At 43.1% G+C, this 21,918-nt stretch overlaps 1 protein-coding gene across 1 annotated transcript; it reads left to right on the top strand.

Annotated features, from left to right (window-relative positions):
- Positions 1-243: 243 nt before the first annotated feature.
- On the top strand, positions 244-21,085 carry LOC308161409 (leishmanolysin-like peptidase; the record flags this gene model as incomplete). Its single annotated transcript, XM_080535425.1, has 17 exons — positions 244-378; positions 1,192-1,289; positions 1,436-1,466; positions 1,612-1,694; positions 2,248-2,365; positions 3,377-3,555; positions 6,203-6,308; positions 6,498-6,592; positions 11,267-11,384; positions 11,601-11,708; positions 14,356-14,432; positions 15,487-15,597; positions 16,345-16,477; positions 17,324-17,483; positions 19,310-19,440; positions 19,996-20,206; positions 20,985-21,085. The coding sequence occupies 17 exons, from the start codon at positions 244-246 to the stop codon at positions 21,083-21,085; spliced, it is 1,995 nt and encodes a 664-aa protein (XP_080391551.1).
- Between the last annotated feature and the right edge of the window lie 833 nt (positions 21,086-21,918).

Raw genomic sequence — 21,918 nt, 5'->3', positions numbered from 1 at the left:
CCGAGGTACCAGGTGGGCGGAGCTGGACTGTTATCCTCACGACACATCTCACATCACATCTTAGCTCGAAACATACTAGTTGGTGGCCGGTGGTCTCCGTCGGTGTCATGTTAGATTTTCAAGAATTTGACATAATATGAATAGAGGTTGTCAAGATGTGTCTCTCGTCCCGTCAACTGGTCGCATAGCTATGAATGAAACGAGCGTCGAGTCACGCCTGGTGTCGCTGGTGTCGCCTGACACATGATGGCGCCGGGGCTCAGAGGCTTTAGGAAGCTGCCCGGGTCACTGAGCCTTAGTGTCTGCACACTGTCCCTTCTGTTTCTGGTTGTCCATGGCCATCATGCATGTCAGCATCAGGTTCCTACTCCGTCAGAGGTGAGTTCAGCATTTCACATGATGCTTCATATACTCTGTCACCTGTGTGTGTCTCTGTCACCTGTGTGTGTCTCTGTCTCTGTCACCTGTGTGTGTCTCTGTCACCTGTGTGTGTCTCTGTCTCTGTCACCTGTGTGTGTTTCTGTCACCTGTGTGTGTCTCTGTCACCTGTGTGTGTCTCTGTCTCTGTCACCTGTGTGTGTCTCTGTCACCTGTGTGTGTCTCTGTCACCTGTGTGTGTCTCTGTCTCTGTCACCTGTGTGTGTCTCTGTCACCTGTGTGTGTCTCTGTCACCTGTGTGTGTCTCTGTCTCTGTCACCTGTGTGTGTCTCTGTCTCTGTCACCTGTGTGTGTCTCTGTCTCTGTCACCTGTGTGTGTCTCTGTCTCTGTCACCTGTGTGTGTCTCTGTCTGTCTCTGTCTCTGTCACCTGTGTGTGTCTCTGTCTGTCTCTGTCTCTGTCACCTGTGTGTGTCTCTGTCTGTCTCTGTCTCTGTCACCTGTGTGTGTAAGTTCAGCGTTTCACATGCTGCTTCATATCCACGGTGTGAGTCTACCAAAGTTACAGCTTCCTCTCGCTGTCATGACAGACTGGCCAGCTAGTTGATCCTGTTCATTCAGATGTCATTCAATGCAACCCATTGTATTCTCACCTTGACGAGTGGATGTTCTATGATTTGAAGTCGTATACCCAATAATGAGTTAAATGTTTAATTACACTCATGACAGTTAATGTATCACTTAACGTATAGAGCTTAGGTGATTGATTGATTAGGCTATATTACCTTTCTCTATCTTTTTCTCTACTTTGTAGGTTATCCATAAAGTATATTTGAAGTCTGAAAGGCTAGCAAAGAGAAGTTCTGATCAACAATTGAAGATAAAGATTATCTATGATTCAAGTGTTGACAAGTAAGTTGATTTTACTGTAACTTAATACTGTTGTTAATGTTTAATACTAGGCCTGTCTTGTCTGTCTATTTTCCATAAACTAGGCTATCTGAAGCCAGTGTATGAGTTTCAAAACTGGCACTGTAAAAACACATGTTCGTCCTCAGGTTAGTTCCAGAGAAAAGAAGACTTGTGAAGGTATGTTTGCTCAGAGATGAAGGCAGAGATGGGCTATGCCTCTCATTCATTCTGTAGTTGCATGACAATTAGATGGCAATGTCACTTTTGGTACAGTAACAAGCATCGTGAGCTATTTTTCAGTTCTGTTCTTTGTCTTATGTAGGATAAACTATTTCCACAAGCAATTGATTATCTTCAGAAGGCGTTTCAGGTGCGCCAAAGAGTGGGCCCCGTTGTACTGAGCAGGTAAGTCTTATTCTGTCATCCCTTAGCTCGACACACGAGTCTGCAGCCAGGAAACGGTCAAAGGTGTATATATGTATATGAAGTCACTGTCTGATTTGATCCCTGGACGTGGGGTTTAAACAAGAGGTTGCAAGACAGCTTCCTTGTTTCTGATTGACTAAACAGACGATAACCTATAGTGCTATTTTGTATCGACTCCCATAGAGAAACGATTGGCTCAATCTGTAATTAACGGAATCAACAGACTAGTAGTGTGGCCAATCAAGCGAGAGTTGTTGAGTTGTTAGGTTGCAGAGTATTCTGTTTCAAACCTCACACCCGGTTTCCATGCATCAAATCAAATAGTGACTTCATACTTGTATGTTTTTGAAGCCCCCGCCATACTAGTCTGTCAGTAAACGTAATTACTACATGTCTGTAAGTTAGACCTACATGTTTCTCATATTGGATAACAAAAAGTTCATACTAATCTCAGTGATGCCACGAACAAAAGGTGTCTTATTGCGATAAGTCATGGACCAGGAAGCTGTTGACATATTGTGTTCCTCCTCAGACAATGTGCGACCAATCAATACCTTCGGAAGAAAGATGACCCTCACCGCTACTGCCAGGGGGCATGTGCTAATGTCACTAAATGTGGACCGATCATTGTCCCCGAGCATCATCTACAGGTCAGTCATCTAACAGTAGCAGCAAGTGTTGCAAGCCATTTTAAATGCATTCTAGAAGTATGGTAATATACCCTGTGGTAATATTACTCGTCCTATGTACAGTATGTTCAGAAGCCTATGGAGTATGATGTTAGTAATCATGTAGTGCTGTAATCAGTAGTGCTGATACCATTGGCAGAAGACTTGGGGGAAATTCAATGAAGCCAATTGTTGCTTGTAGCATGTGGTCAAGCCATTGTCCAGGCTCAACACTGGTTCTGGAGCCTGCTGCTGTCCTGGACCTAGGTCCTCTACACACTGAATCCAAACACAATGTCGTTGCAAACAGATAAACGTCCATCTATCCAACTTCATATAGACAATTCACAATATCCAATTACCACTATTACCAATCGGCCTCCATGCATCTCAACAAATCTTTTTTGCGATCAGTAGACACTAGGTGTCTCCTCATTTCTCCATTGTCATTCTAATCCAACAACCGTCCCATAACATTGGATTGTATACGTTCTCCCATGACCTGACGCCAAGCAAATAGGATCGAATTTTGAAAATCTACAAATAATATGATAATATCTGTTGCTGCATTTATTGTGTTGTGTTGGCATGCCAATGCCATATGTTTAGCAGAGGAGGGGTTATATATTTAGAACTCACAACCTTCTGCATGTGAACCACCTGCTCTAGATGCTAACCAGTAGGCTAACTGCCGTGGCGGAGATGCTAGTACCTAGATGGTGTCATTTGGATTACAGGGTTGATGTTGTTAAGGCTTACTACAGGAGGTTCGTTCTGTGCAGGCAGTAATTTTCAAAGCGTCAGAAGTCACGCTAATGTATTTCTTTGTGGTCTTTGCCTTAATATTGGTTTAAAAAACTATTTTAAAAAGAAATTCGCTGGTACAAAGAATTTTCACACCTTGGCTGGTAGACCATGTTATACCCTGTTATACCCCAAAATGTTCTACCCTGATAACGGGGTTGTTGATGGTGTTGTGCTCATCATTTCCAGCAATGCAAAGTGTGCAGCGAGACAGGGAAGTCCTGTGGCCCTGCCGGACCTCCAGACGGGGCAGGAGTGGAGGGCTCCGACTTTGTCCTTTACGTGAGCGGGGTCACCACCGAGCGCTGTGGCCAGGAGAACATCGTAGCATACGCTGCCTACTGTCAGCTAGAGGCACAGCTGGACAGGTAAGCTGCCTACTGTCAGCTAGAGGTAGAGCTGGATAGGTAAGCTGCCTACTGTCAGCTAGAGGTAGAGCTGGACAGGTAAGCTGCCTACTGTCAGCTAGAGGTAGAGCTGGACAGGTAAGCTGCCTACTGTCAGCTAGAGGTAGAGCTGGACAGGTAAGCTGCCTACTGTCAGCTAGAGGTAGAGCTGGATAGGTAAGCTGCCTACTGTCAGCTAGAGGTAGAGCTGGACAGGTAAGCTGCCTACTGTCAGCTAGAGGTAGAGCTGGATAGGTAAGCTGCCTACTGTCAGCTAGAGGTAGAGCTGGACAGGTAAGCTGCCTACTGTCAGCTAGAGGTAGAGCTGGATAGGTAAGCTGCCTACTGTCAGCTAGAGGTAGAGCTGGACAGGTAAGCTGCCTACTGTCAGCTAGAGGTAGAGCTGGATAGGTACGCTGCCTACTGTCAGCTAGAGGTAGAGCTGGATAGGTAAGCTGCCTACTGTCAGCTAGAGGTAGAGCTGGATAGGTAAGCTGCCTACTGTCAGCTAGAGGTAGAGCTGGACAGGTAAGCTGCCTACTGTCAGCTAGAGGTAGAGCTGGATGGGTAAGCTGCCTACTGTCAGCTAGAGGTAGAGCTGGATAGGTAAGCTGCCTACTGTCAGCTAGAGGTAGAGCTGGATAGGTAAGCTGCCTACTGTCAGCTAGAGGTAGAGCTGGATAGGTAAGCTGCCTACTGTCAGCTAGAGGTAGAGCTGGATAGGTAAGCTGCCTACTGTCAGCTAGAGGTAGAGCTGGATAGGTAAGCTGCCTACTGTCAGCTAGAGGTAGAGCTGGATAGGTAAGCTGCCTACTGTCAGCTAGAGGTAGAGCTGGACAGGTAAGCTGCCTACTGTCAGCTAGAGGTAGAGCTGGATAGGTAAGCTGCCTACTGTCAGCTAGAGGTAGAGCTGGATAGGTAAGCTGCCTACTGTCAGCTAGAGGTAGAGCTGGATAGGTAAGCTGCCTACTGTCAGCTAGAGGTAGAGCTGGATAGGTAAGCTGCCTACTGTCAGCTAGAGGTAGAGCTGGACAGGTAAGCTGCCTACTGTCAGCTAGAGGTAGAGCTGGATAGGTAAGCTGCCTACTGTCAGCTAGAGGTAGAGCTGGACAGGTAAGCTGCCTACTGTCAGCTAGAGGTAGAGCTGGACAGGTAAGCTGCCTACTGTCAGCTAGAGGTAGAGCTGGACAGGTAAGCTGCCTACTGTCAGCTAGAGGTAGAGCTGGATAGGTAAGCTGCCTACTGTCAGCTAGAGGTAGAGCTGGACAGGTAAGCTGCCTACTGTCAGCTAGAGGTAGAGCTGGATAGGTAAGCTGCCTACTGTCAGCTAGAGGCAGAGCTGGATAGGTAAGCTGCCTACTGTCAGCTAGAGGTAGAGCTGGACAGGTAAGCTGCCTACTGTCAGCTAGAGGTAGAGCTGGACAGGTAAGCTGCCTACTGTCAGCTAGAGGTAGAGCTGGACAGGTAAGCTGCCTACTGTCAGCTAGAGGTAGAGCTGGACAGGTAAGCTGCCTACTGTCAGCTAGAGGTAGAGCTGGACAGGTAAGCTGCCTACTGTCAGCTAGAGGTAGAGCTGGACAGGTAAGCTGCCTACTGTCAGCTAGAGGTAGAGCTGGACAGGTAAGCTGCCTACTGTCAGCTAGAGGTAGAGCTGGACAGGTAAGGCCCCTCTTTATACACATCTCCTGTGTGTTCAGATAGAAGATGAAACATTCTAGAACATCTAGATAGAAATAGGACCTGTAGAACAAAAGATGATTCTTTTTCTGAAAGAGTATGTATGTATTCGTCTTAGCTCCAGACATTTTATTTCTACAAGGGATAGAAATAAGGTCCTCAACAATGACTGGTTATTCGTTCCAAAAAGTTCCACAGTATCAAGTTATGACCCACACCTAACCTGTGCGATTAAACATGGGTGTGCACAATTAATCAATTAATGTTTCTCAGAAAGGATTATTTAAAAAAAAAAAAATTAAATGCTACGAAAGACTCATATACGTGACATTGGACTTAACATTGGAACCAGCTTACTGCTGGGTCAGTGGCAGCATGGCATCGGTCACGAGCGAAAATGTATTACAGTCGGTTAGCTGGCTAATCGTTTAGCCTTGGACATCCACAATGTTTTGTATACTGTGAACTTAAACTTAAGGCCAATGCACACAGCGTGCGATTTTGTCGCACCGCCGAATTTGATTCCATTGTTTTGAATGAGATAATGCACACGGCGTGCGATGCGATATTGTCGCACGACAACATTGGATTCTCAATTCACACCACCGAAGTCAACAACACGGCCCATCTCATATGGGATTACAAGACACCTATATTACATAATAATAACAATCGAGCATGTAGGTACAATATGCCCAGTTGTATGTTGTAGAAATTGTGGAAGCAAGGCAAGCAATATTGGTAGAGCCTATAGTAATCAGCCTGCCTGGTCCGACTTCGGTGGTGTGAATTGAGAATCGAATGTTGTCGTGCGACAAAATCGCACGCCGTGTGCATTGGCCTTTACAGCTAGGCCTAGTATGTGAAGAACGTTTTTTTAATTAATTTTTTTTAATAAAATCTCTGTGGTGATTAGTGTGTCATCTAATGTCCCCTGTCTGTGCCTCCTTAGGCCCATCGCTGGATATGCCAACCTGTGTCCTTATATGATCTCTCCCCAGCCTCAGGAGTTTGAGGGTATGCTCTCCACAGTCAAACATGAGATCATACATGCTCTGGTGGGTACATTTCAATCCAAGTGAAACACTGAACAGATTAATCCCTTATTACATGTACTTTATGTTTTGGGCTAAGGCTGAGTTCAAAGAACCATCATGAATGAAGTAGTAAATGTGTTAAATATGCTTCCACTTGTTATTTATTGAATGTGGAACGTGGCTTCATAGTTTTGCATGTCTGCCCTACAGGGCTTTTCAGCAGGGCTGTTTGCGTTCTATCACAATGATCATGGTAAACCGCTGACACCTCGATTTGCAAGTGGATTACCAGCATTCAATGAGAGGTATGTATATAATAAAAAAGAAAAAAAAGAAAAGCCAGTCGAGAGAGGACGCTGGCATTGCTTGTTTTCGCTGCTTCTCCGCCTGAAATCTAGATACACTTGCAGTATACAGAGTAGATTGTCCTACAAAGACACTTAGATTTAGTAATCTAAAAATGAATTGGACCCCTATACTTTATTTTATTTATTTATTTGTTTCTTTTATTTTACTACTCAATCTTTTCAGTTTGTAAAGCGTCTTTGAGTGTCTTGAAAAGAGCTATATACGTCTAATGTATTATTATTATTATTATTATTATTATTATTAGGGTTAGACATTTTAAAAAAAATGAAAGAAATGAAAAAAACATCTACTGAAACCCATCTACTGAGTGGGGATAGCTGTAAAATAAGAAGAAGATGGCAAGGTTGGGTGTTGTCAGCTCCCTATACTATGCATGCTAGAGGGGGTGATCCTACTCCATAACTCTGTTCCACTACAGATCCAGAATATAATTAGGGACCAAGCTGTTAGATATAATATGATCCAGGGTACTTTATTATCTGGAAAGCAGTGGCGGGCGGTGCATTTCACACCTAGGCCTTCAGTGATGTCCTACCTGAATTATTCCACCTCTTAATACCATCATTATGACACGCCATGGCTCTAGAAACTATACATTTAGACAGAAACGCAGTATAACCGGGCGTTGCCATTGTTATTATAGCGGCACCTAGTCTGGGTGTATTCAATTCATTGCATGAAAACGAAAGCGTCAGTTATTTCCCGAACTTTGCGGTCTGTCGATCTCGATAGGAGAACCGTATCGAGGTTCCATTTAAGGCCGGTTATCTTCCTCGTGTTCATACGGTCACGGGGGTGTGTCGTTTTCCATGGTAGCAGCCCGGGAAGTGGTTAAAAGATCGCATTGAAGCCCCACTTACTCACACAGCTGAGCCAGTGCACCGCACCACACCACACACTCTATCTACGAACCCCAGGGTCGCTCCGTATATCTACATCTCTTGCAGAAAACATTAAATGCTTTGTACTCACCAAAACAACTGATTATTTGAACACAAAATCCATCCTCCTTTCTTTCCTCAAGAAGACTTCAATGGCTTGTAGAACAACAGCTTCCATCTACACAAATTAGCGAGATCAAGTTCAGTGTGTTAGCTCCGCCTCCCAATAGTTTGTATCCAATCAAAAGACGTGCAGGTGCTGATCAGGTGCTCCGCCATCCAGAAGGCCCCTTCGTCGGATTTGCTTGGATTTGCTCGCCAACTCGAGATCTGACCACGGTACGCCACAGCTCTTTTCTCGCTCACTTTAAATTACAATCTGTACTCGCGCCACTGTTGAATCTGCAGGCGGGCAGATTTCTTGGTACCCTGGCAACACATTATGGCTGAAATTGATTGGATAAAAGCTAAAGGCCAGCCCTCCAAATGTCTGGAAGCAGCGCAACCAAGAGGAAAGCTATGAAATGAAGAGAATAGACTACGGGAATAATTTAATACATATTTGTAGAAAAAATATATACAAATTAAATGTATATTCTGATGATGTTTAGGCCAGCAGAGAAGGCCTTGCTGGCCCTGACGGACCACCACTGCTGGAAAGTTACATCTGATAAATGTGTATGGCCCCAATGAAGATGATCCTAAATTGTGATCCTAAATGATAATGTATTTCTGATTATTTAGCTGGTGACTTTAATTGCACGTTGGATCCTTTAAGTGACACCTCGACCTCGTGTGAGAAATACTGAAAATCTGATCATGCAGCTGTATCCTTGACTTATAAAGATTCTAAACTTGTGAGTGACCCCCCAACATGGCATTTTCAATCAGGATGTCTTATACCTTCATAGATTTTTCAGACAAACAAATTGACTTGTATTTTGAATGTAACACTTCACAAACATCTGGCAGCATAAGATGGGAGGTATTCAAGGTCTTTATTAGGGGTCAAATAATTGGCTTTACTAGTTCAAAGGAAAAAATCAACCTTAACAACCTTAATATTCCTAAAATCTCTGAAGAGGAAAGTAGAGCATTAGATGGGAAATTGACACAATTAGAAATTGCAGAAGCGGTTGACTGTATGCAGGGACCGGATGGCATCCCTATAGATATTTACAAGAGGTTTCAGTCCAGATTAATTTCACCCCTTTTGGAGATGTTTCAGGAGTCCTTTGAGAAAGATCTTCTCCCCACATCTATGAGAGGTGCCCTAATCACATTACTTCCAAAACCAGGAAAACAAACACAAAATGTGAAAGTATGCGCCCAATCAGTCTCCAGAACTCGGACACAAAGGTGATTTTGTAACGTTTTTGCAAGAAGATTGGAGGGCCTACTTCCTCGACTGGTGGGAGAGGATCAAAGTGGATTCATCCAGGGCAGACAGGGATTCCATAATGTTAGACAAGTGCTCAATATCTTATACAGCCAGAGAGGGGCGTCAGACACAGCTTTACTCTCACGTGATGCAGAGAAAGCCTTTGACCGTGTCGAATGGGCATATTTATTTGAAGTGCTCACCCGCTTTGGCTTTGGAGAAACATTTTGTAAATGGGTTGGGATGCTTTGCACTGGACTTATTGCGGAAGTCTTGACAAATAGTGTGATTTCCAAACCTTTGAATATCTCTAGAGGATGCCTGCAAGGAAGCCCTTTGTCACCATCACTCTTTATCCTTGCGATAGAACCATTTGCTATAGCGGTGAGGATGGACATATATGGAATTCGAGAAGGTAAAAAAAAAAAGTTTATGCTTCTATTTTTAACTCAATGGACAATTTCACATATCTCGGTATAAAAACTGTCCCTGAGGTGAATAAGATTGCTCAGATAAATGATGACCCAATTATGAAAGATACCATCTCATCAGTAGAGCGTTGGACATTGTTACCCATTTCAATGATTGGCAGGATAAATATTCAAAAAAATGAATATACTCCCTAAGTTTATTTATTTGTTCCAGAACATCCCCCTACCCCCTCCCTCGTCTTTATTTACTAGAATTAAGAAATTGTTTACCAACTTCATTTGGCAAAATAAACGTCCCAGATTGCGCCTATCTTTATTACATTTCCCATATGACAGAGGAGGCCTTAAATGTCCAAACATCCAGTGGTATTACTGGGCAGCTCAACTGGTCCATTATGTTTTATTTTTCATCTGAAAACCACCCTGCTTGGATGAATTTGGAAGCCTGTTCCGTCACACCAAGCTTACCATTGCACTTGTATTTGTATTCAGCAGATCGTAAATACTTGAGGAAAAATACAGACAACCCTACTGTATTGAATTATGATTAATGTGTGGTTTGACACCTGTAAACATTTGAATATAAACTCTTCCTGGTCACGCTTCAGCCCTTTGAGGTAATGTGAATTTTAAACCAGGGAAAAACTATGCAGGATTTAGAATATGGGCCGAAAAAGGGTTAAGGAAAGTGCAAGACATGTACAGTAAAGAGGAAGTACTTATGTCAACCAAATATGACATTCCAAAGAATAATTTCTTCAAATACCTTCAATTTAGGAGTTTTATATCCTTGTCTCAAAACCATTCATTGGTTATACCTGTCATTTCCCCATTAGAGGTAGCAATCACAAGACATTGTTGTGATAAAGGTTTAATCTCAACTCTGTATGACTTGTTTGTGTCTGGGTCTGGTGAATCATCAGAATCCAGACTGAGATTATGGGAGGAAGACATCGAGGAGGAAATATCTTTAGTATAAATGGCTGATGCGTACATATGTAACTCCTGTTAAATTACATATGTTTAATGATAACATACCTGATACATGTAAGTAACATACCTTAAGTGCAATGAAAGAGGGACACTGTACCACTGTATATGGAAATGTGTGAAAGTGAAATAATTTTGGCAAGATATCATTAATATGATGGATAACATTTTATCAATGAAATGACCGATGGAAGCTTTTTATTCTGGCTTTATATCCCACCAACACACAATTACAAAGCAAAGAGTTTAGATTCATAGACATGTGCATATTACAAGCTAAACATGTTATCGCTCTTAATTGGAAAAATGTTGATGGGCCAATAATTGGAATGTGGGTTAAAGAAATGGCATCAAACATGTAAATGGAAAAGACAACTTATATTGTTAGGCGTCAACAGAACGTTTTTCATGATATCTGGAGACCCTTTCTATATTTCTTAAGACATAATGTTAATGTTGGTAACCTGCTTCAGCAGGAACATGCTCTGAGGGAGGAGGGTAGATCCTGTACATCCATCTGAAAAACACACCATTATTATTACTATCTATTTGTATATTATGTATATATATATATATATATATATTTTTTATCTACTTATTTAAATTAAGTTAATTTAGTTTAGTTAAGAATACATTATTTATTTTCTGTTAAGTTAGACTATGCAAATTCTGTTTATGTCTGTATTCAATTGTTAGAGAGGGTGAATAAGGTGAAAAATATTTGCCATGTTTTATATTGTTATTCAATGCACAATTTGATGTAATTTGCAAACTGAAAATCAATAAACATATTGTAAAAAAAAAAAAGAAAAAGACATCCTCAACTTTCTGGTTGTGCCTTTTGGAGTGAAGTGTTGCATGTTTGTGTTTCTGTCGTAGTCTGGGGTTATACCAGTGGAGTGATGCATGTTTGTGTTTCTGTCCTAGTCTGGGGTTATACCAGTGGAGTGATGCAGTCATACGGAGAGTCACTCGACTATGGGACATCCGTGGTGGAGCCATGGTCCGTCATGAAGTCCATGTCCTGGTGACGCCACGTGTGGTGGTAAGGCAGCACTTCCACTCAGCCCCATGGTCAGACATGGAGGATTAAAGACCCACTCCAGGGAAAATGATCTGACCTGATATGTCACTGTGTAGAGACTGGCCTGTGCTGCAGTCGGCCGATAAGGAACGGCTGGTGACGATGGTGCGGTTGGTGTGTATTCATGTCTGTGTGTGAAGTGTTTCTGGCCTGATGCCCTGAGGTGTTTTTTTGCAGGAGGAGGCGAGGAGCCATTTTGGGTGCCCCATCTTAGAAGGCATGGAGCTGGAGAACCAGGGTGGCGTCGGCACTGAGCTGAACCACTGGGAGAAAAGGCTGCTAGAGGTGAGACCAAGCTTCAAGTCTTAGGGCCAATCCCAATTCCCTTTTCTACCCCTATGGCTCGTTTTGGAGTGTGACTCGATTCGAAGCCAAGGCCTTCGAACAGAGCCACAAGCAAAATCTACCCCTATGAATTGGGACAGCCCTTCATGACGTCAACAACAGTGGTTTAAATAGACCGGTACGGGTGACGCGATCTCGCAATGCCTTCTTCAGCTGTGTTTATTTCTGTTGCGTGTGCTATAAGGATCTTTTTTTCGTTTGTTATCAACACACTGTAGTGTTTAAACGTTCCTTTTTTAGTCTCTTCCGTCAGCGATGTCTTTTTTGTGGACATCGCAATAATGACAATGAATGACTCCAACCAAAACACAGAGTATTAACCAGATCTGTCAGCGCACGATGTTCCTCCAAAGATACCCGTGACTCAATCCTCAGCCACCACATACACACGAGTCCATCAGTAGTCATAAAGCGTTCATAAAGCGTAGCATAAAGCAAAAATCACGTTACCAAGCGCCTTTCTCAGAACAATTTGTCGTCTAGAATCCAAAAATCAATCCATCATAGTGGTGGTAAAAAACGTAGAAAGAGGATCTCTTGGGGACGCGGCCACATTTGCCCATGAAGGAGAGATGACAAATAAGCGGAAACATTTCTCAGTAGAGTCGAACGGTGATAGATCATCATCCTTTACACTTCGCGTGTCATATGCCATTAGACATGGAAATATCAATGCGCGGCTGTCATGCACAAATCAGCTTGTAACGTTAGACACACAGCACACAGCACATCGGCATGATAACGTTTTGTTGTTGTTGTTGTGCTTGTTATAAAGAAAAGGTCTATAATGCATTGAAATGAATGATACAACCCATTAATAATATTACATAATAACAACTGCTCGGATTAGATTGCGGGTGGAAATAGGTCAAAATGCGCATCATGTACAAGTCAGCCGAACGTTTGATAGATAACTTTACATATGTGTACCATCATCCGCTGTCAAACGCCACAGGTAATAATTGATTTATGATTGTACATCTCTGAAATGCTCGACTGTCATGCAGCGTTGCGTTACTGTAACGTTAGACACAGCACCGACATAAAAGCGATTTTTGGGTTATGCGTGTTATAAATAAAAGGTCTATAATGCATTGTAATGACATTAAACTAAGACAATAAGATGGTTATCATAATTTTTCAAATCTTTATTAATAAGTAATTACAGAGAATTAAAATGACATTTCCGCATTGAATAGAGCGACATAAGATTTCTGTAGATGATTCGCAATGCATCCTGGAATCAAGGGGTACGGCTTCAAAGCTAGTCTGGTCCTGAAATCGCTCGAAACGAAGTAATAGTTAGCCCTCCCCCTTACCCCTAGCCCTCGATGAAATATGAATTGGGACAGCCCTACCCCTAAACGTGAACGCGCAAATCGAGCCATAGGGGTGAAAACGAAGGGCTAGGGGTGACGGGGCCTTATTGTCACAATACACAAGTGAAAGAGAGGAAAATTCTTAGGCTTCAGTTCTTGACATTGCAGCACACGACAATAAGGCAAGGCAAGATAAATAAAGTGACAATAGTACAACACATAAGTGAAACAATTGGACAAGTGACAAGTTGTGGGAGTCAAATAAGACAGGATACAATTAGCAGTGCAAATACTAAAACCAGGTGGCTCTGTTCAAATGCATTTTTACTAGTTTTTCTTTTTGAACTACCGGTAGTCCTTAAAAGAACGACTACATGCCGTCAGTGTGGATTTTAGCGGTGCTATATGAACAATCGTCACTGTTAACAAGGGAATTTATATGTAAAGCTGCGTTCAGTCCCACGCCTTTAAAAAAAAAAAAAAAAAAACTAATTTTAATTGAGACAGTGGGAAAGCAAAGAGGGACCGATAACAGCACAGAAGCATTTATATTACATGACATCTTTATATTACATGACATCTTTATATTAGATTACATCTTTATATTACATGACATCTTTATATTACATGACATCTTTATATTACATTACATCTTTGCATTTAGCAGATGCCTTTATCCAAATCGACTTAAAACAAATACATTTGTCTAAGTAAGTGAATCATCTATCCATCAGTCATCGCAAGAAAAAGTTATCTATGCCTGGGCCAGAGGCCATTGGCAGTCAAAATGCTAGAAGAAGGAAGAATTATGGGCTTTTATTTTATTTATTTTAAAATACAGTAAATGGACTGACTTATCTAGTGCCTTATTCCCAAAGCGCTTTACAACGGCCTCTCATTCCTCCGTTCACACACACATTCACACGCCAATGGCGGCAAGCTACCATGCAAGGCGCCGGCCTGCTCATTGAGCAATTTGGTGTTCAGTGTCTTGCCCAAGGACACCCCGACATGTGGCCAGCCGGGGTTTGAACAGCTGGTCTGCCGACCTTGCGACCATTAGACGCCGGCTCTACCTCCTGCGCCACTGCCGCCCAGTAGAGCAACTCTACAGGGGCATAGAGGGGACGGAGAGGTTTCAGGAGGGACAGTTAAGGTCTAGCCTGAAGAACCAGCGAGGCCTTGAACCCTGTGACCTTGGAGAAAGTATGCATGCAATGCTGGAAGCCAAGACTTCTCCATTCTACTGCTGTTTTTGTCGTTTCCAGAATGAAGCGATGACTGGATCCCACACTCAGAACCGGGTGTTTTCTAGGATTACCTTGGCCATCATGGAGGACACAGGGTAGGCTTGATATGACACAAACCTAACCCTAACAACCTGTTTATGTTGTAAACCCAGCTTTGACTATTAGATCACCTGGCTCTCTCTGTTTGAGTAGGAGAGTTGTGTGATTGATGTTTGTCTATAGTAAACAAACTTGTACTTGATGATGATGACTATTGTTTTTGTTAAAGGAACAGCTAGTTCAGCTAGTTATAAGTGGTCTTTGTTGTCTAAATAGCCAGGAAATATAATGAAATGTGACAGTGGCTGGTTAAAGGTGTTCCAAGTGTGCAACTGTGAAGTCGCACAAATTGAGAAAAAAGTTGTTGGTTTTTTTAATATTACAAAAGCTTGAATGTCGAAGAGACCACTCAATATAACAAACAAGAGTTTTAGCAGAGCAGCTATCTAGCTAGCGCAATGTCCTCTGTTGTTAGCCAGCTAGCTAGCTAGCGTGATGGAGCACAGTCTGAAACCAGTGTATTTGTGTGTTTTGGTTCAGGGCGATTTTGTACACTAATTTAATGCTTACAATCTGATAATCGGGATAATCTGTAAAACAACTGAGAAATTACCGTGCCGACTTGGTCCACCAGTTGCGAGAAAATAGCCTTTTATCAGACCAGGAAGTTATAAGTCGGAATGATGGAATCCTACAATGACCATAGTGTGACCATAGTAGCTGCTCCCAGCCAGCCACGGAGGCTTGTCTAAGCTAAGATACGTAACTATACATAACTATATAAAGATATATGTTAGTAAACACAAGTGATAGATGTATGTTATTAATCATTAATCATTTTGAGGTAGAAAAATCTGTGTTCTTTTAACAAATAATGTTGGTGTCGTATAGCATGTCAATATTCAGGTTGACAGACATACACTACACAATTTGCCCTATTCCTAACCTAACCCTAGCTCTGGTGTTTGTCTGCCTGTTTCAAACCTAACCTCTGTTGTGTTTCTGCCTGTCCCTGTGTTGGTCTAGCTGGTACAGGGCTAACTACAGAATGTCCCTGTGTTGGTCTAGCTGGTACAGGGCTAACTACAGTATGTCCCTGTGTTGGTCTAGCTGGTACAGGGCTAACTACAGCATGGCAGAGAGGCTGGACTGGGGCCGGGGCTTCGGCTGTGACTTCGTCATGAAGAGCTGCAAATTCTGGATGGACAGCCAACGCCAGAGGCAAGTGGCCACAGAGACATAACAGCCGTCCATAGAGATAATAGAACATATCAAAACATGTTACATATTACTTCTTTTGGTGTGCAGACGAACCCGATTGTTAGGGTTTTACTTTTAAAACGAAGTGTTGTGTTACCAGCAAACTGTTCCATGTCTGCTCAAGATCCATGAATTAAAGCATCCGAGGGTAAAAAACACGTTGTCTCTGAGTCTAATCAGTCAAATGTCTGATTTCATATTCATGGGTTTATAGTTGCCTGAAGAACCAGCCATGTTCAATGGGAAGACTGAATCGAGGCACGTGGATGAGCCCTGATCCCCGCATCCTTCTGATCCTTCTGCTTGTTTATAAAGCTCTCACTGGCACAGCACCAGAATATCTGAAAGACCTTTTGCTAGCATATCAGCCCAATAGAGCTCTCAGGTCTTCTGACGTTGGTTTTCTCTGTGTACCACATGTACAAAAGAAGAGATTTGGTGAGGCTGCATTCTCATTTTATGCACCCAAATTGTGGAATGCACTGCCAGTTAGGGATGCAGCCTCAGCAAATATGTTCAAGTCAAGACCCATCTTTTTAATATTGCCTTTAAATGACTAAATAATTAAATGATGATTATATAATGATTGGAGCACTTTGAGCTGCAACATTTGCAGGAAAAGCGCTATACAAATCAAAGTTATTATTATTATTATTATTATTATTATTATTATTATCTCCGTCTGATCCTTTCTGCTCTGGGTTTCAGTCGACGTCCGGTGACCCCCTACTGTGACACAGTGCGGGCCACCCCACTCCACCTCACCTGCCGGCAGGACCAGCTGGCCGTGGCGGTGTGCAACCTGCAGAAGTACCCAGAGGACCTCCCGCTGGACTACCAGGTAACACAGACCTCCCGCTGGACTTCCAGGTAACACAGACCTCCCACTGGACTACCAGGTAACACAGACCTCCCGCTGGACTACCAGGTAACACAGACCTCCCACTGGACTACCAGGTAACACAGACCTCCCACTGGACTTCCAGGTAACACAGACCTCCCACTGGACTTCCAGGTAGAGACAACACAGACCACCGTAACAGGACTTAACACTAGAACAACCATGAGGGGTCATTTGACCCTGTGAGTAAAAACATTTTTACATCTTTGCACTCAATCAAATTTCAGGACCCTCCTTTCATGACTTTTCCTAGATATGTGCATTCTACCACCCAGTATCCTTACATTTTCTAAAGGATAAGCTAGTATATATATATTCATTTTATTTTGTCATTGTTCCAATGTTGTGATGAGGTTTTGATTGGTTGCTGCTAAAATGCTGGTTGTTACTATGTGGAGGTTGTAATAGGGTTGTCATTATGTTGGTCACCATCCAGCATTGCCCCACAGTGACGCATTGGTTGAATGTTTTCTGAATGTCAGCATATGAAAGTCATCATCTAACATTTTGACAAGGCTGTCCATGGGTTAAAAAGGAAGGTTTTTCTGAACATAGGCAGCTGATGGTCAACATTAGACCATATCACAGTTAGAAATGATGTCTAAAATTATACGTCAATACAATATTCTACGCCTATTATTAGTGGGTTTCCATCAGCAAGCTCTTGATATTACAATGACTTATTTTTACTTTCACAAAAATGAATCGTGATTGAGTATAATGTTTTTAGTTTTTTGTGTGTTTTCTTGTTTTCTTGTTGTCTTTTCTTGACCTCCTGTCGTGCAGTACTTTGACCATATCCCTGACGTGGCTGCAGAGGACTTGTCCTCCTACGGGGGCGCTGTGGAGATCGCTGACTTCTGCCCCTTCAGCCAGGAGTTCAGCTGGCACCTGAGCGGAGAGTACCAACGCAACTCCTACTGCAGGGTCCAGGAGAACCAGCCTGGTGAGACTCTCTCTACTATTGTATGTAAATAGACTTTATTATTTAACTGCACTTATGTAGAGCCTTTATCCAAAGCGCTTTACAACGGCCTCTCATTCACCCATTCACACACACACATTCACACACCAATGGTGGCAAGCTACCATGCAAGGCCCGCTCACTGGGATCAATTTGGTGTTCTGTGTCTTGCCCAAGGACACCTCGACATGTGGCCAGCCAGGGCTCGAACCGCCGATCTGCCAACCTTGCGATCATTAGACGGCGGTTCTACCTCCTGCGCCACAGCCGCCCCTATGCCGCTCATATGTAGAAGTAACATACTTAAAATCTGTGTCAACAAACCATCTGAGGTCATGGATCACCTGTTTCTATTATTGACGCTCTGACGCTTTGACGCTATTGTATATGGGCCTACAGCCATTGTTGTCTCTATCCTGGGGGCTATTCCACATACGTTGGATTAGTACAGCGGTTCCCAAACTTTTTCAATCAGGCCCCCCTTGGGTAATTGGAAATATTTTCGAGCCCCCCCTAACCCGGTCCCCACCTAGATTGATATAATTAATTGTATAAAGTTGTACAAACATTACATTTTCTCTTCTAATAATAACAAGACACATATATCCAACTATAGTTTTATATTTTATTATGGGTTGAAAAGGAACATAAGTGCTTGGCAAATGATCCTGTGCCACTGAAATATTCAACATATCAACATTAACTAATTTCTACTGCATCACTATTCTTACTCTACACATTCCTATCACAATTACGATCAATGACTTGTGTGTGCTTGCTTTGCCTTGCAAATAGTGTTGTTCCGATACCATTTTTTGATCCCGATACCGATACCGATACCTGACCGTGCAGTACTTGCCGATACCGAGTACCGATCCGATACCACGGCGTTTGAAAAAAACAAAACAAAAAAACATGTTTTTTGAGCCGCATACTCACCTCGATGTAAAATTATTGCTAACACTTAGTCTGGCACTGCTCAAAACCTTTGTAAAACTCGTAAAGTTTTTGTAAAACTTAAGTAAAAAAAAAAAAAAAAAAAAACTTACGTTTTTGTCAAGTACTCGCCGATACCGATACCAGCATTTTTGTGCGTATCGGTGGCCATGCCGATACTAGTATCGGTATCGGAACAACACTACTTGCAAATCTTCTCAAAGCGGGGTTGTTGTTTTGAGACTGCCACTCTCAGTTCATTCTCAATGTTCAACTTAGACCTGTATTTGCTTTTGATAGCAGCAACAGCAGAAAAGCCTATCTCACACAGGTACGATGTTGCAAAAGGCAGCAGTATTCCCACAGTTATTTTTCAATTTTTTTTTATTTTTTTTTTTCTGCGCCCCCCCTGCAGTACCCCCGCGCCCCACTAGGGGGGGCGTGCCCCACAGTTTGGGAAACGCTGGATTAGTATATCCACAATTTTTAAAAAAGCCTCGCAGGGTTCGACAGTAACGCTTGCCCGGAGCAAGTAAAACATTTGATGGGTTTGTTTGCGCGAGCCCGAGGACGCTGCTAGATCCTGGATATTTTTACTGTGTGCAGGAAGAACAACAGATGGTGCAGGCGCCAGACCAGACTAGATGATCATGGAGTGAAGATATTATCAAAGCGTACGCGATGCGACGGGTGATCGACAGGCGCGTACGCTTTGATAATATCTTCACTTGTTTACTCCTTGTATTACATTGATGTAATAAAAGCAATTCTGATTCTGATCTCTGAGGGCGGCTGGTCCATGACCTGCTGGTGACCTCAGGCTGAGGCCACGTCCCCTGCAGCTGTTGACTCACCTGACTCTCCTTCTCCAGAGTCGTCGAGGAACTACGGCGTGGAGCAGTACGGCCCGGACTCTGTGTGTCTCTACCAGAAGTCTGCCTTCGTCATGGAGCAGTGCACCAGGAGGATGACCTACCCTGACTGGGGCAGCGGTTGTTACAAGGTAAGCCACCAGGGGGCGCCACAACCCCTTTTCAGCATCACTTTTATACTTCCTCCATATGGAAGTGTGGGCTGTGTGTGTTTCTGCTTTAAAAAAATATTATTTATTTTTTTACACACAAATGAATACAAGAACACCCCCTACCACCCACCTATCAAAAATATGTCAAAAATCTGTCCATCTGAATACCAGCTATGAAATAGATTCTTATAACAATGTCGTGTTTTTAGATTACTGGCCAATACTGATATCAAGGCTATGTATTGTGTGTACCTAAAGAATTCACCAACCAAACAAAAGTACTCTGATTGTGTCTGTGCCTCTGTGCCTCTGTGTCTGTGTGTCTGCGTCTCTGTGTCTCTGTCTGTGTGTCTGTATGTCTGTGTGTCTGTGAGTCTGTGTCTCTGTGCCTCTGTGTCTCTGTCTGTACCTCTGTGTGTCTGTGTGTGTGTGCCTCTGTGCCTCTGTGTCTCTCTGTGTGTGTGTGCCTCTGTGTCTCTGTGTGCCTGTGCCTGTGCGTGTGCGTGCGCGTGCGTGTGCGTGTGCGTGTTCCAGCTGTCCTGCTCCAGCCAGGGCCTGACAGTGTTGGTGCAGGGCCAGGCGTTCAGGTGTGTGCGTGCGGGCCAGCTCCTCAGCGTCAGCGTGCGCATCAGCGACTGGGTCTACAACGGCGTGCTCATCTGCCCCGCCTGCCACGACTTCTGCAGCACCTGCCCCCTCCCACACCAGCTCCCGCCCCTCAACACCACCAGGACGTTTCCTATTGGTCAGTTTTCTCCTGCTCGTCTTCCAGTCCTGTAGATTCAGATGCACGTCTAAGCTCACTAATTAAGCTATGTGTGTTGTTTTTATTTTCACTTGTTTACCTATTTCTTTTAACCTGCTATTACTTTTGCTCTTTAATTATGTATTTATAGCCTATGTAAAGCACTTTGTGACCGCTGGTCTGTGATAGGTGCTTTATAAATAAACTTTACTTACTTACTTACTAATTGTGCAGAATATGTTGACAGTGTCTTATAAGACTCTATGGGGATGGGCACTATGAAAGGTGGCTTTTACTTAATGATATACTGTATATATATATATATATGCTGTAGCCATTGATTTTTTAAGAATATAACTTATAAATGCCTCATGAGCTTAGTTCAACTGTCACCTGCCCATCAGAACCCCAAATAGAAACTTGTTTATTCCATTATTTGTAAAAACAAAACAAACAAGAACATAAAACAAAAAGATAAATAAATACAAAAATAATAAACATTTGTAAAAGTTTGTAAACAAACACTGTATACCTTCAAAACATGATTAAAATGATCATGTTTATGTCATGGATGGTCAGTCCTGCATCCATATCTCTGTCTATGACATTGAGGGTGGTTTCTCCAGTCCCTTCTTCCCTCAGCTGTTTACTGACAAAAGTGGCGAGTCATGATGCACCTTTTAAATGAACTCATCAAATCAAAATCTGATCAAATCATACTCAGGCACAGACACACATACAGTGTAATGCAAAAATGCTGGTTGTGTTTGTGTTCCAGACCCTTGCTCCAGCTCCTCCAGCCTGGCTGTGACTCTGTGGCGTCTCCTGGTCAACCTGGTCCCGCTAGTGGCTGGCTTCATCCTGTGTGTGTGGAACTGACGGTCACTGATGACAGGCTGGGAGCTTCTCTGTCTGGAGAGAAAAAAAAGTGGCACATGTTTGGTCCACTCCGGGCAGGCGTCCCACAATCTCAGACAGCCGATGCCAGGGTTACATCAAACCTGGAAATTCCTAGTAAGGGATTTCGTCTTTGAACGTTTTTGTGAAAAGCCTACAAGGTTGCGAAAGAATTCAGGAAGACAGCGGACAACACTCGGGCTAAAACCAGAGTCGGGCTAAAGCCAGAAATCACAGGAACATCGGAAAATGAGTCACTTAATTTTAAGTTTTAACTATCGATTTTATTATTCAGTTTTTCGTTAAAACAATGACTTTTTTGGCTCAAAAGGCCTCACTGTATAATCTCATTATCTATCTAAGTGAGGTAAATTTGTGATACTTGCTGAAACACAGTAGTTCTAATGATTGCAAAACATCCTCTCTTCCTTGGGGAAAGACTTGGAGATGTGCCCCACACATCCTCTCTTCAGTCCAGGTGGTTTGGGGAGTGTGCTGCACGTTCTCATTCAAACGGTTGACTGGCTACATCTAAAAGCCCAAAGCGGGGTCTGAATAAATGCTGACATTGACATTGACATTAAATGCTAACATTAACAAGTCTAGATGAACTTCCACCAGGGCACCGTATGGCATTTCAACACACAAGTAGGATATCCTACTTGTGGTGCCATCTTGCACCCAAAAACAACAGGCTTCCACCGCGCCTCGACCTCACACCTCACACCTCGGTCAATGTGCTCATGGCGTTAACCAGATTTCTCTTCACATAGAGCTAATTGTGGCTGGCGCCATATGTTACTGGGCCAGCTCTG

This window comes from Nansenia antarctica, assembly GCF_963989245.1.
Source record: "Nansenia antarctica genome assembly, chromosome: 7".
NCBI classification, from domain to species: domain Eukaryota; kingdom Metazoa; phylum Chordata; class Actinopteri; order Argentiniformes; family Microstomatidae; genus Nansenia; species Nansenia antarctica.
Note: the sequence above shows the minus strand (reverse complement) of the source record. Positions and strands in the feature narration are given on the sequence as shown.